Source organism: Pseudophryne corroboree, chromosome 2, assembly GCF_028390025.1.
Source record: "Pseudophryne corroboree isolate aPseCor3 chromosome 2, aPseCor3.hap2, whole genome shotgun sequence".
Taxonomy (NCBI): domain Eukaryota; kingdom Metazoa; phylum Chordata; class Amphibia; order Anura; family Myobatrachidae; genus Pseudophryne; species Pseudophryne corroboree.
In genome coordinates, this window is record NC_086445.1 from 65255096 (window position 1) to 65270689 (window position 15594).

At 48.0% G+C, this 15594-nt stretch overlaps 1 protein-coding gene across 3 annotated transcripts in view; it reads left to right on the forward strand.

The window, feature by feature from the left end:
• Nucleotides 1-15594, forward strand: part of NOX4 (NADPH oxidase 4) — a 502226-nt gene that overhangs the window by 122366 nt on the left and 364266 nt on the right. For all 3 annotated transcript variants that reach the window (XM_063951390.1, XM_063951389.1, XM_063951391.1), the window contains 2 exons: nucleotides 11001-11098; nucleotides 14808-14835. In XM_063951390.1, the coding sequence (XP_063807460.1) occupies nucleotides 11001-11098; nucleotides 14808-14835 (126 nt within the window). The remainder of the gene's footprint in view (nucleotides 1-11000; nucleotides 11099-14807; nucleotides 14836-15594) is intronic.

The following is a 15594-nucleotide window of genomic DNA, read 5'->3' on the forward strand; positions in this document are numbered from 1 at the left end:
ACTTGACCCTATTTCCACCCGCATTCCCTGCTTCCTCTCTTCTTCTGCCTGTTCCCATATTGCCCATGTACTCAATCTCTCCCTCTCATCAGGCACTGTTCCCTCTGACTTCAAGCATGCACTTGTCTCCCCTATTCTTAAAAAACCTACCCTTGATCCTGCCAGTCTCTCCAACTACCAACTTATCTCTCTCCTCCCTTTTGCCTCCAAACTCCTTGAGCATATGGTCTACAACCGACTCACTGTCTTTCTTTCTTCTCACTCCCTGCTAGACCCTTTCCAGTCTGGTTTGCGCCCTCTCCACACCACTGAAACTGCCCTCGCGAATGTCTGCAATGTCCTCCTTGCGGATAAATCCAAGGGCCACTACTCTCTGCTGCTTTAGACACTGTTGACCACCCTCTCCTCCTGGACTACCAGAACCCCCCCCCCCTTCCCCCGCATTTGCCTATGCTGGTGGCGCCATATAAATAAAGGATAATAATAATAATGGCTAGAAGACTGGGTCAGAATATCTCAAAACTGGCAGGTCCTGTCGGGTGTTCCCGGTATGCAGTCGTTAGTACCTACCAAAAGTGGTCCAAGAGAGGACAACCAGTGCATCTGTGACAGAGAAGAGATGGCACCAGGATGCTCTATCGGGAGAAGGCAAGCCAGTAGGTGGGGGGTGGGGGGGGGTGTGTGTGTGTGTGTAATGTTCTGGGCAATGTTCTACTGGGAAACCTTGGGTGTGGATGTTACTTCGACTTGTAACACCAACCTAAAAATTCTTGCAATAATTTGTCACTTCTTTATTGAAATAGCGGCTTTAAGAAACACCCTCCAGTGCTCCGGCCAGAGTATGGGAGTTTAGTAAGACTGATGGTGTAAGTGGTAGTGCGGCTTTAAGGAACTGATCAGTGTGATATACAAAATAAAGGGATCACTTAAACAACACAATGTTACTCCAAGTCAGTCATACTTCTGTGAAAACAAACTGTCCACTGTAAATGTTGATTTACTTACAGGACTAAAAGCAATACTTTAAGCACACTTAATACACTTTAAAATCGAGCCGCTGCGGCCGCTGTATTTAACCTTTTACCCTTATATTGGTTACACACCTTACGTACACATATTCGTACCGTGTACGCACTCTGCGTACGTACGCCGAAAGGGTGTAGTGACTACACAGTTTGCGTACACAGGCCTACATGCTGTTAGCACAATGCAGCAGCCCGAGTGGCTGTAAATACACTTTAAACCTTAGCAAGGAAATGGGACACGACACCAATTGTAATTCAAAAACTATGTTGAGGTCCAACCCACAACGGTTATCTTTACTAGCAGGGGGTTACAACAATGGGGGTAATTCCAAGTTGATCGCAGCAGGAATTTTGTTAGCAGTTGGGCCAAACCATGTGCACTGCAGGGGAGGCAGATTTAACATGTGCAGAGAGAGTTAGATTTGGGTGTGGTGTGTTCAATCTGCAATCTAATTTGCAGTGTAAAAATAAAGCAGCCAGTATTTACCCTGCACAGAAACAAAATAACCCACCCAAATCTAACTCTTTCTGCACATGTTATATCTGCCTCCCCTGCAGTGCACATGGTTTTGCCCAACTGCTAACAAAATTCCTGCTGCGATCAACTTTGAATTACCCCCAATATTGCAATACAATTAGAGAAAAAGGCTACAGTCAATGGTACATACGTTTGGTTTCGCCTGCGCTTCCCGGTCCGGTCCTCAGTTATCAAGGTAGATGACCTTCAGAGTCTGTGAGAATGACCTGGCCTGCAGCTGGCTATTTATACATTTGTCCAAAACCTAACACAATGGAAACTGTAATCTCTTTGTCCATTGGACACAGGGATGGTCATTTACAGTACAGGAGAGGTCATAGGTCAGTTTGAATAGGTGGGCGATGTCTGTTCCAGGTGCAGTTGCAGATGTTCTTCTCTGGGTTCCCGCCACATATCAAGTGTACAGTAAATACAGTTAATATTTATATTCTGTTCCTGCGCATAACTATTCTCAGGAGCGTGCGATCTTCTGCAAACTAACACCGGAATATTGCCCTTAAAATACCCTACAGCTGGATACCAAACACCACCTTATAACCTAGTTCTGTCCCCTCCTATCCTGTAAAGGTGAATCCCTTTGTTCTTATACCATTTAAACATGTGTAACTCGCTGGTGTGGTGCAGGGAGACTATGTGTACATTGTGCACTATTTGGATTAAATGTGTAATATGTTTTTATGGCTTTTCCATGCGAATACAAACACTAACGTAATCACTCATACCATAATACGCAGGACCGCGGGAGCGACCATACGCAAATTGCGAATATGCGCATGCACGGAAGAACAAGTACGAGCACGGAGGCCATCTGTGTGTAGTTTGTACGTGACGTGTGTGCTGCAATATTTTTCGACTTTGACACCACTTAGGAAGCAACACTGATTGACAATCAATTTCACATGCTGTTGTGCAAATGGAATAGACAACAGGTGGAAATTATAGGCAATTAGCAAGACACCACCCAATAAAGGAGTTGTTCTGCAGGTGGTGACCACAGACCACTTCTCAGCTCCTATGCTTTCTGGCTGATGTTTTGGTCACTTTTGAAAGCTGGCGGTGCTTTCACTCTAGTGGTAGCATGAGACGGAGTCTACAACCCACACAAGTGGCTCAGGTAGTGCAGCTCATCCAGAATGGCACATCAATGCGAGCTGTGGCAAGAAGGTTTGCTTTGTCTGTCAGCGTAGTTTCCAGAGCATGGAGGCGCTACCAGGAGACAGGAGCCGTGTAGGAGGGCAACAACCCAGCAGCAGGACACTACCTCTGCCTTTGTGCAAGGAGGAACAGGAGGAGAACTGCCAGAGCCCTGCAAAAAAACCTCCAGCTAGCCACAAATGTGCATGTGTCTACTCAAACGATCAGAAACAGACTCCATGAGGGTGGTATGAGGGCCTGACGTCCACAGGTGGGGGTTGTGCTTACAGCCCAACACCGTGCAGGACATTTGGCATTTGCCAGAGAACACCAAGATTGGCAAATTCGCCACTGGCGCCCTGTGCTCTTCACAGATGAAAGCAGGTTCTCACTGAGCACATGTGACAGACGTGACAGTCTGGAGACGCCAAGGAGAACGTTCTACTGCCTGCAACATCCTCCAGCATGACCGGTTTGGCAGTGGGTCAGTAATGGTGTGGGGTGGCATTTCTTTGGGGGGCCGCACAGCCCTCCATGTGCTCGCCAGAGGTAGCCTGACTGCCATTAGGTACCGAGATGAGATCCTCAGACCCCTTCTGAGACCATATGCTGGTGCGGTTGGCCCTGGGTTCCTCCTAATGCAAGACAATGCTAGACCTCATGTGGCTGGAGTGTGTCAGCAGTTCTTGCAAGACGAAGGCATTGATGCTATGGACTGGCCCGCCCGTTCCCCAGACCTGAATCCAATTGCGCACATCTGGGACATCATGTCTCGCTCCATCCACCAACGCCACGTTGCACCACAGACTGTCCAGTAGTTGGCGGATGCTTTAGTCCAGGTCTGGGAGGAGATCCCTCAGGAGACCATCCGCCACCTCATCAGGAGCATGCCCAGGCTTTGTAGGGAGGTCATACAGGCCACGAAAGTAAAGAACAAAGTATTTAATAAGAATGTTTCTTTCATTCAGATCTAGGATGTGTTATATTAGTGTTCCCTTTATTTTTTTGAGCAGTGTAATTAGGTGTACCTGGAAATAGTTTCAAAAGTTTCAACTATTATAACTTATCCATGGTATAATAATTATGTTGGGAAATCAATCGTAGTATAGTGATATCAATCAAATATATAATATAAATATATATTTACATAATGTATGCATAGGATATACAGTAGGTGCTTTGCTACCAGTCATTTTCTAAGATTTATTTTCTATTTCAGTAAAAAATAAACTGATTTATCAAAGCTTGGAGAGAGATAAAGTAATAACCAATCAGCTTCTGTCATCATAGAGGCTGTGCTAAAATAAGACAGAACTGATTGGAAGGTACTTTGAGGTCTATTTACTAAGCCTTGGAGAGAGAGGGAGAAAGTGGACGGAGATAAAGTACCAGCCAATCAGCTCCTGACTGTCATGTCATATCCTGTATTTGAAAAATAACAGGAGCTGGTTGCTTGGTACTATGGGGTCTATTCATGAAGCAGTGAAAAGTGTGGAGAAGTGAGCCAGTGGAGAAGTTGCCCATGGCAACCAATTAGCATTGAAGTAACATTTATAATTTGCATACTATAAAATTATACAGAGCAGCTGATTGGTTGCCATGGGCAACTTCTCCACTGGCTCAATTCTCCACACTTTTCACTGCTTCATGAATAGACCCCTTTATCTCTGTTCACTTTATCTCTCACCAAGCCTTAGTAAATAGACCCTATTATCTTTCCCCACTTTATCTCTCTCCAAGATTTGGTAAATTTCCCCTTAAAGCATATGTCTTGTTTCATAAAACACTTCTAGTTTATACTTCTCTCCCAAAATTTCTATAGGCCTCCACTTTTTGTGGAGTAATCCTAGGAAAGTAGTAGACTAAGGGGTACATGTACTAAACAGTGATAAAAGTGGAGACGTGAGCCAGTGGAGAAGTTGCCCAACCAATCAGCTGCTCTGTGTACTTTTATAGTATGCAAATTATAAATGCTACGTCAATGCTGATTGGTTGCCATGGGCAACTTCTCCATTGGCCCACTTCTCCACTTTTATCACTGCTTAGTACATGTCCCCCTAACTTCCCGGACCCCCTCCTGGTAAAATTATTTGTGGTGAATCGTGTCAACACGGCCCAACCCCCCACGTGCAACTACAAGCTTCCCCCCTCCCCCCTCTGCTCCCCCATACTTATCATTTTGTATTTGTCTTTGAAAGTAGGTTAGCCTGATGTTTTACAAATACAAAAAGTACTTTTTAAAATGCAATTCACAATGAAAAATGACCTGGGAACGCAGCTACGATTTACACCGAGTGAGAAAGTCGTTCCAAGCACAATGGCATCTGCAGACTACAGCTATTTTTTGGTTGAAAGTCAGAACCTGGAACAAAGTTATTTATAAAACTGCTTTCCAAGAATAACCAGTGTGGCAGCTTAGAAAGATTCACATTTCTATAAAGTGCAAACTCTCTATTACAGGACCTTCCTGCTTGGCTATGAAAAGGAGATTTAAAGAACATTTATTTGAAACTGTTTTTCAGTGGTGTTTTTAATGGGACGTGTCAGCCTGAAAATACATCTTGTGAGTCAGTAACACATTAACGTTTCTCACGCTTACACTGTGGGCCAGATTCATAGAGGTACGGTATTGCACAGGTGCAGGGAAGCGGCAGCGCAGTACCATGCAACTAATAGGCTAATGCAGTAGAAAAACATATATTTAAGACATAGTTGGTTACCGACATTCTGGCTGCTCTCTGTGGGAGAGAGCAGCCAGGTCGGCTCACAGGGCGGGCAGGGGAGGCTGTGACGAAGAGGAGGGGGTGGGATGGGGGCGGAGCAAGGGCGGGTGGGGGCAGAGCAAGGGCGGGGTCAAGATGACACCTCCTTTAAGCCACCCCCCCGCTCTGTAATGCCGCGATCACCGGCATTACACTGCAGGGGGCGTGGCTATGATGACGCGATTCAGCAAGAATCGCGTCATCGACTGCCCGGACCGCCCACTTTACACACTAAGTGGGCGGACGGGCAGGGGGGACCCCCGCGAATCGGGAGACTTGCCTGCTCTTCCGGGGGGCCGGGAGGGTCACCCGATTTTCGGGAGCCTCCCGGCCATTCCGGGAGAGTAGGCAAGTATGATTTAAGATCAGTGTCGGACTGGGGCATGTAGGGCCCACCGGGGGAATGCAGTGATAGGGGCCCATGTTAGGGGTGTGGTCAGTCTGCAGAGAGGGTGTGGCCTGCCACCTCATTGGTTTGACTAACCATTAGAGAGTGCAACATCTGGGCCCCTTCATAAATATATACAGTAAATTCAGCTGCTGCATGCATGATAATGTACCAGATTAATAACAGCAACGTACTGTAGAAAATACACCATAGTGCAGTATATGGTAACATATGTATAATGTATAATTCAAGTGCACAGTCTGGAACCTGATCCTTAGAGCAGGAGGTGGGGCCTACCGGTGGTTTCCCCTGTACCCCTGTGGGCCAGTCCAAGCCTGTTTAAGATATATAGTTCAGGCACTATAACCTGTGATTTCTCCTAGCAGCTGTGTAAAAATGAGGGAGCGTCGTCAATCCCTCTAAAGCCCTGAACACACGGGGAGAGATGTGTGCTGAGCGATCTATCAGTGACCACTCAGCACACATCGGTGAAGCGAGCGACCTGCTAGATTGTGCCTGCATGCAAGCCAATCTAGCACCGGCGATAGCGAAGCGCGGGGCCGCGCATCGCTATCGCTGTAGGGGTACACACAGAGAGATCCGTGCTTAACTTCTAAGCAATCTAGTCAGATTGCTTAGAATTTAAGCACTGATCTCATACCTCCCAACTGTCCCGATTTTGGCGGGACAGTCCTGTTTTTCACGGTCTGTCCCGCTGTCCCACCCGCGGGTTGCAGTGTTCTGCGGGTGGGGGGGCAGTTGGGAGATCCCCCCCCCTGTCACTCGCTGCTCTGAGCAGAGCAGCGGTGAATAGATGCTGTGCGCATGCGCACAGCGTCTATTCACGGCAGAGAGGGACAGGGGGCATGACCAGCAGCTCTCTCAGCGCTGTTCATGCCCCCATAATGACGAAAGCGGGGGCGTAGCTTGTGATCGCGGCACTTGCCACGAGGCCACGCCCCCTTTCCATTAGGCCACGCCTACTAAAATCCTACATACCTCCCTCCTCAGCTGAGCTAAAAGTTGGGAGGTATGTGATCTCTCCATGTGTACTCCCCTTAATCGTGATATAAACAAACAGATGTATACACAGCGCTGACAGATTTAAATTTATAAAACACACATTTAATAAAAAAGACATTAAAATTCCATATATGTAACTATAAAATCAACCGTGTCTGTTCAGGACAGGGAAATAAAAGATTGAGGGGGACATTTACTAAGCAGTGATAAGAGCAGAGAAGGGAGCCAGTGGAGAAGTTGCCACATCAACCAATCGGCAGCTCTGTAACATTTTATAGTATGCAAATTATAGATGTTACTTCAGTGCTGATTGGTTGCCATGGGCAACTTCTCCACTGGCTCACTTCTCCGCTCTTATCACAGCTTAGTAAATGTTCCCATTAGTTATAAGTCCAGACAGTCTCGCTAAATTTGTATTATTTTGATCACTTGATATTTTTCTGGCCTCCTATTCAATGAAATTCCAGACACATGTGTTGATCGGACAGTTCAAATGCCAAATAAATTCCAGCTAGGTGCGATGACCAGTTCCTGTGTTCCAGTAGATGGGGTCCGGTACGGTACTGTAGGCTCGTGTGGCAATGGCTGCCTGTATTTGGAGGAATCCTGGTCCACAGTAACACTCTGAAGCTGGTTGTACTGTCCTTAATGGTGTCCTAAAACAGGGATTGGGGTCTGTGATTCAGTACGGTGTTTTCACCAGTCAGTCCAATTTAGATGGTGAGGACACTTGTTAAACTGACCACCTCTCTCCTGAATAAGTTACATACAGTATATGGAATTTTAATGTCTTTTTTTAATTAAATGATTTTTTTTATAAATGTAAATCTGTCAGCGCTGTGTATACAGTACATCTGTTTGTTTGTTAATATGCTAATGCAGCAGGAGGTGTCTGAGAAGAAAAGATGCCTCCTGACAGCTGTGAAAATGCAATGGTACGTCCAAAGACCCAGCATTGGGTCTCCCACAAAATGGGGGCGCCACGCCTCGTTACCGGGCACACACAGGTCAACCACGCCCCCCCCCCCCGCTTCACCACAAATGGCCACAGTATGTAAATCATGTGGGATGTAGTTACGAGAGCGGCGGTTGGGATCCCAGTGGTCAGTATACCGACGCCAGGATGCCGACCATTAGAGGCTTTTTGCGCTCGCCCCCCTCTGTCGGCATTCTGGCGGTCAGGATCCCGGCGTCGGTATGCTGACTGCCGGGATTCCGACTGCCGGTCTCACATACCCAACCCAATCATGCAGTGGCTTAGGGGAACTGTGAGCGACAACTTATCAGAGTTGTATGCAAACCATCTGGTTTGCGTGCTACTCTGAATCAGCCCGTGTTTCAGAAAAATGTACTTATGTGAATTTTCAACTGTCTGGCATGGCATGTGGAGACGGTGTGAGTGTTGCTGGGAAAGTGTGAGTGTTGTGGGAAGGTGTGGGGAAGACGTGAGTGTTGTGGGGAAGGTGTGTGTGTGTTGTAGGGAGGCGTGAAGAAGGTGAGAGTGTTGTGGGGAAGTTGTGAGTGTTGTGGGGAAGGTGTGAGTAAGGCGTAGGTGTTGTAGGAAGGCGTGAGAAAGGCGTGAGTGTTGTGGGGAAGGTGTGAGTATTGTAGGGAGGCGTGAGGAAGGCATGAGTGTTGTAGGAAGGCGTGAGTGTTGTGGGGAAGGTGTGAGTGTTGTAGGGAGGTGTGAGGAAGGCGTGAGTGTTGTGGGGAAGGTGTGAGTATTGTAGGGAGGCGTGAGGAAGGCGTGAGTGTTGTGGGGAAGGTGTGAGTGTTGTAGGGAGGTGTGAGGAAGGCATGAGTGTTGTGGGGAAGGTGTGAGTGTTGTAGGGAGGTGTGAGGAAGGCGTGAGTGTTGTGGGGAGGCACAAGTCATGTGTGGAGGTGTGAGGGGTATGTGATGGTCATGTAGATAGGTTTAAGGGGGCACAGCCAAATCCAAGGAGGCATGGACGACCCCTCCCCCAAAAATGTTAAACTGCCGGAGGCTGCACAGGAGGGGGGGCAATGTCCCTCATAGCAGATGACCCTGGCCCCTCGGGTAAACCCCGGCCCGGGTAATTAGTGCCCCCCCCCCCATCTCTGCACCTCTGGGTCTGTGGGGCATGAGGTGAAGTATTTATACATGAATACATTGATTCATACATGTGAAAGTGATAAATGCGTAATATACTGTAGCTTCCTTATAGCTGCCAAAGAAGTCTCTTAAATATATTGCAGCTGTGTACTCTATATAGGGGCACAAAAACATGTACGGCAGAGATAGTATTTAGTTTAGGTGGGATTTATGAGCAGATTAATTTTTAAAAGGTTTACTTCTCACTATTACGTTTCTATTGATTTTAGCGAAATATAGGGGGTAATTCAGACATGTAGTGCGCATCAGGCGCACTACATGTGCGTACCCCGGGAGCCCAGTGAGATGCTAAAAGCATCGCAAGCCTGCGATCGCCTCTGCCTGATTGACAGGCAGAGGCGGTCGCGGGGGGTGCCAATGGCGTTAGAACACTGTTGGCAGGGCGCGGTCTGGACAATGCAGGCGTGTCCGGACCATTGCAGGGGTGGCCGCGTGACGTTACGCGCAGCCGTTTCGACCCGTGCGTAACCGTGCAGGAGCTGCCCAGGCAGGGAGCTACTCGCTGGGTGCAAAAGCATCGCTGCCTTGCGATGCTTTTGCACCCATTTAGTGGAGGGGGAGGCAAAGCAAGACATGCGGAGTGGACTAGCCCTGTGCTGGGCGTCCCCCCTGCATGTCTGAGAAACTCATCGTAGATGTTCTAAATTTAGCACATCTATGATCAGATCTGAATTAGGCCCTTAGGGGGTCACTCTGAGTTGATCTGTGCTAAATTTAGCACAGCTACGATCAGGCACTCAGACATGCCCAGCACAGGGCTAGTCCGCCTCGCATGTCATTGACACTCCCCCCCCATCGCACAGCGGCGATGCTTTTGCATTTGAGGAGTAACTCCCGGCCAGCGCAGGTCCTGTGGCTGGCCGGGAGGATCTCTTCGCTGCCCGGGTCGCAGCGGCTGCGCGTGACGTCGCGCAGCCGCCGCGGCCCGCCCTCCAATGGTCCAGCCACGCCTGCGTTGGCCGGACCGCGACCCCTAAACGGCGGCTCAACGCCGCCATCCAGCCCCCTCCCGCCCGACGACCGCCTCTGCCTGTCAATCAGGCAGAGGCGATCACTAGGCAATGACGGCCTCCGGCCGGCGCATGCCCAGTTCCGACCCGATTGCTGTGCTGCGATAAACTTTTGCATTTGAGGAGTAACTCCCAGCCAGCACAGCTCCTGCAGCTGGCCGGGAGAACCTCTTCGCTGCCCTGGCGGCAGTGGCTGCGTGTGATGTCCCCCCAACGGTTCGGCCACACCTGCGTTGGCGGGACCGCGCCCCCCCCCCTAAACGGCGGCTTAACACCGCCGCCCAGTCCCCTCCCGGCCAGCCGCAGGAGCTGCGCTGTCAATCAGGCAGCGGCGATCGCTAGGCAACGAGGGCCTTCGACCGTCTGGCATGCGGCGGCGCACTGCGGCGCCGGTGCATGCGCAGTTCCGACCCGATCGCTGCGCTGCGATAAACTTCAGTGAGCGATCGGGTCGTAATGACCCCCATAGTCTGATTATCGACGATCAAAAAGTCAGCAATCAGACGGGGGCCTGTATAATGATGAACCGAGCATACCAACATGTTACTCATGCAATAAGCTAGTGTGACTAGAGATGAGGGAAATATGGCAGCATGCAGTGACCAATCTGTGAATGAGAGCTGACATTAAACTGCATCCATATGGACTTTCTTTGAGTGTATTTGATGCTATTTAATGCTTCAAAAAGCGTTTTTAGAAAATGTATGGAGCAGGTGCAGAAAATGAGATCTGACTATTGCAGCGCTCCTAGATGTGGTACATGTAAGTGGGATCGCCGCTTGTCTACTGTTCCGATGTGGATGGATGAATGTATTGGAGCTGCAGGGTCACACCTCACCTGGTTTTGGTTGGGGTGATTTTTAGTCCTACCCGGCAATGCTCCTTTATGGGAAAGCACAGTACTAAAGTAACACCTTCCCCAATAACAAACCGCTCTTGTATTATATCATTTTAAATATTACTATCTCTTCTGTTTCCCTGCAGCAATACATGTCGGAGCTCACGTAATTAATGCTGTGAACTTTTCTACAAACTACAACAGTGACTATGATGCGCTGAATGTGGCGCGGTACAAAGATGAGGTCAGTGATGTCATACTATTTTCTTTTTTTGCTTTTAAATGTGTTCTCAAATGTCACGGTGAACCCCACATCGGCTGCATCAGACCAGACCATTCTTTTACAATTGCAATAACCCAGGCTAAGTGTAAATAACCCAAATATAAGAAACCCCGTAGCATTCAGTACTAAATGGATTAATAAACTGAGGAGTGTCTAGGTACACATCACACCGATGGTGCTTTTAATACAATTTCTAATAATGGTGGTTATTCCGAGTTGATCGCTTGCTAGCAGTTTTTAGCAGCCGTGCAAACGCTATGCCGCTGCCCACTGGGAGTGTATTTTAGCTTAGCAGAAGTGCGAACGGTTCTATCGCAGAGCGGCTACAAATTTATTTTGTACAGTTTCAGAGTAGCTCAAAACCTACTCTGCGCTTGCGATCATTTCAGACCATTCTGTTCCGGATTTGACGTCACAAACACGCCCTGCGTTCGGCCAGCCACGCCTGCGTTTTCCCTGGCACGCCTGCGTTTTTCCGCACACTCCCTGAAAACGGTCAGTTGCCACCCAGAAACGCCCACTTCCTGTCAATCACTCTGCGGCAAGCAGTGCGACTGAAATGCATCGCCAGACCCTATGTTAAACTACATCGGTCGTTGTACTCGTACGTCGCGCGTGCGCATTGCGCCGCATGCGCGGAACTGCCGTTTTTTAGCCTGATCGCTGCGCTGCGAACAAATGCAGCTAGCTATCAACTCGGAATGACCACCAATGTCACTTGTAGTAATCAGACAGTGATGCACATTACTAGATTATTGGCTTTAGTCCTGTACTAGCAGTTGCCCCTATCAGAATAATTTATATATGATCCATTGCACCCTGTCCTGTAAATATTGTTATTAGAAGTCACTGAGGAGTTCTATGACCATATAGAAGCCTGCTTTTATACCGGTGTCATGATGTTTGGTATCTGTAATAGTTTGCAGTAAGGGGTGCACTATTATAAAAAGTGAAACCAGTTCAGGTAAACCACCAATTTCCTATGGGGGATTCCAGTCTGTTTGGGGAGTCCCCATAGGCTCTCATACCAGTGCATGCTAATTATGAAACATTGAGCAGTCAGCTGCTCCTACAATGGCAAGCATCGCTGATCTCTCCTTACACAGGCGGTTGTATATAAAAAGTATACATGAAAAGTGACCAGCCACGCCAACTCGTAAAACCATTCAACAATAGTGTGCGCAGAGTTGTTTTACCAAAGGGGTGTAGAGGCTTTTCTCCACATGCATAACCTGCCCAGGTTCCCAGACAAGTCTGGGTAATTAATAGCCCCGCCTTTCGGCAGCCTTGCTCCCTGACCCATGACCCTCTCCCTGACACCACCTCCCCTTGGATCCAGTACTTTGACCTCATCTCCTCTCCCCAGACCATAAGAAAGGTGTCTGTCAATCACAGTCCTATTCGCCAACTCTCCAAGACAGATTGCAGGATAGCCTCCCAGAGACCGGTATGAAAAAACGGCGGCCGGGATCCTGACCGTCAGTATACCAGCAGCAGGATCCCGGCAACCGGCGTGCCGGCAGCGGGGCGAGCGCTAGAAAGCCCGATGCGGGTTCGCTGTGCTCGCCATGCTGCGCTCACAACGCTTCGGGCACGGTGGTGCCTGGATTCCGGCGGCGGTATTTCACCACTGGTCGGGATTCTGGCATCAGAATTATGACGTCTGGGATCCCGACTATTGATACTGTAACCGCTATCCCTTCCAGATCCTCACTGTACCTCCTGAACTGCGTACCCTCCAACATTTTACAGATAAAAATCGTTACAAATTCGAAAAGGAGGCGTGGCCACGGGTAAAGGGGGCGTGGTTACGTCCCTTTTCTTATACTTTCAGTGGAAGTTTGGAGAGCCAAAAATCGGTACAGACCATAAAAAAATAGCTACTGTACCTGCCAAAAAGGTGCAGCTGGAGGGTATGGAACTGCTGACTTGTGCATTTTTGCACCTGATGATGCAACATCCTGCAAGAGTCCAAGCTAGTGTAGGTGCCCTAGGCAGTATACTGGTATATCAGGGAACAGCAAGAAGAAGGTGCATTCTGGGGACTTGGCGAGACAGCACTAGGCTTGTATTAGAAGTAAATCATTTTCCATTATTGTTTTTGACAGCCTATTTATCAAGCTCTTCCATCGCATTAAAACTTTCAGCTCAACGATAGGGATTGTTTGATTTGCTCTATGTGTTTGCTCTACAAGCATTCGGTCCCCAGCCTTCTGCCTGAGAGACATTTATCAGTCAGAGCTGCAGTCATTTCACTGCTCTGCTGCTTCCTTATCGCTGAAGCTGCCATAACTTTAACTGTAAAATAAAAATAATCTGCCTTTCAGTCCTGCTACACTATACATGCCCAGGCAGCGTGCCAGCCATGCATATACCTCCCTGCTTATGGCATGCTGCGTACAGTACTATAGGTTCCATTTGTTGGTGCTGGGCACGCCCCTGGGTGGAGCTGGTGACGGCCCTGGGTGGAGCTGGACACGCCCCTGGGTGGGGCCGGACATGATCCTTTGAAAAAGGACACCCCACAACTTTAGGGGCACTTGTTCAATTTCCCTGAATTTTGTTTTTAAAAATAGGCAAGCATGCCGGACAGCCTGGTATTATAGCTGCAGCACTCTCCCCACCTCTTGTTTCATGTAAAAACAATATAAACACCAAAGTATGTAAAGTTTAGCAGTAGTTTTATACCAGTATATTTACTATCTAACTCATATGTTCATTTGAAACAATAAAAAACAGGAATAAGAATCACCAGCGTCTCCTAAAAATAACCACTGAAAGTCAACAATACACAATAATCCGGGATCCGGGCTCTACATCGACACTATCTAGGTCGACCACTATTGGTCGACAGTTACTAGGTTGACAGGGCTTCTAGGTCGACATGGTCTCTAGGTCGACTTGTTCTAGGTCGACAGGTCAAAAGGTCGACGTGAGTTTTTCAGGTTTTTTTTTTTTTAACCTTTTCATACTTAACGGTCCACGTGGACTACGATTGGAACGGTAACCTGTGCCGAGTAAAGCGGTAGCGGAGCGAGCCATGCGAGGGGACACGGTGCACTAATTGAGGTTCCCGGTCACTCTACGAAGAAAACGACACCAAAAAAACATTACAAACTCATGTCGACCTTTTGACCTGTCAACCTAGACCCTGTCGACCTATAAACTCTGTCGACCTAGATACCCTGTCGACCTAGTTACTGTCGACCAATAGTGGTCGACCTAGACACTGTCAACCTAGTTACTATCTACCTTCCATACCACGCCCCAATAATACACACGTTTCCTAATGACTGCTGAACTGATGACATCAGAACAATGACATTATTTACAGGATATTACAGATATTATTTACAGGGCTGTATACACACAATAGTGTGCATTACACAGACATTACAGCCTGGCGTGGCACATTCATTTAGCCGCACATTTATCAACATAAATGAAGGAACAATATTTGTCACTTTTATTATTTTTCCTCTTGGAAGTGACAGGAGATGGAGGACCCGCCTGCTGCATACACACAGATTCATGAGGAGAAACATCTCATTTGTCACTGTTTGCCTTGTCAGTGTTTTTGTGTCTTCATAATTACATCTAGGCAGTTTAAGGAGCCTCCAGTTTGATTGCTGACACAATGCCGTTCCATTATGTTGTTTTTGTATTTCAGGATCCCAGGAGAATCCTCTTCACGACTGGTGAGTGTCACTGATGCGCGTGTTGGGATCACAATTTAGTGATGAAGATGGGCGGTGATTTGTGTTGTGTATGTGCTGCACATATGAGGGTGGTTCAGTTCACACTGCGCACCTCAATGTCTGACCGTGTTTCCGCATACCCGCCATCTTACAGCAGATGTTGGGACAGTATGACTGATATAAGGCGTGGTCTAAGGGCCCTGAGGGGAAGCAGTGGCCTACCTGCTCTGGCCTGGCGGGAAATTAGAGAGGTCTTGTTATCTTACTTATTGAACCACCCTCGTACTACCCAGGATGCAATGAAGTATTTTGGTCTATGGGGAGATTAGCGACTGGGCAGACATTTTATTGATTTACCATTTAGTGTAGTCGACGATTCAGACACCTCATAAATGTGAATATTAATGTTTAAAAGGGTTGGGTATGTGTGAGGTCACAATACCGACGCTGGGATCCCGGCTGTTAGATGGCTGGCGGGGGGGTGGGTTAGCGCAACAAAGCCCTTTACGGGCTCGCTGCCCTCGCCACAGGTTCTATTCCCACTCTTTGGGTGTCGTAGACACCCACGAGTGGGAATAGTCCCTGTTGGTTGGCATGCCGACTGACGCGATATGCAGGGTTCTGGATCCGCCGGTCACATAACCACATCCCATTTAAATCTGTAAATAAGTTTACATTCATTAGTACATCGCTCTGCTTGTCTATTACACCTAATCTAGAAACTTTTATATACAGTGTCCCGGGATGGAAAACAAGTAC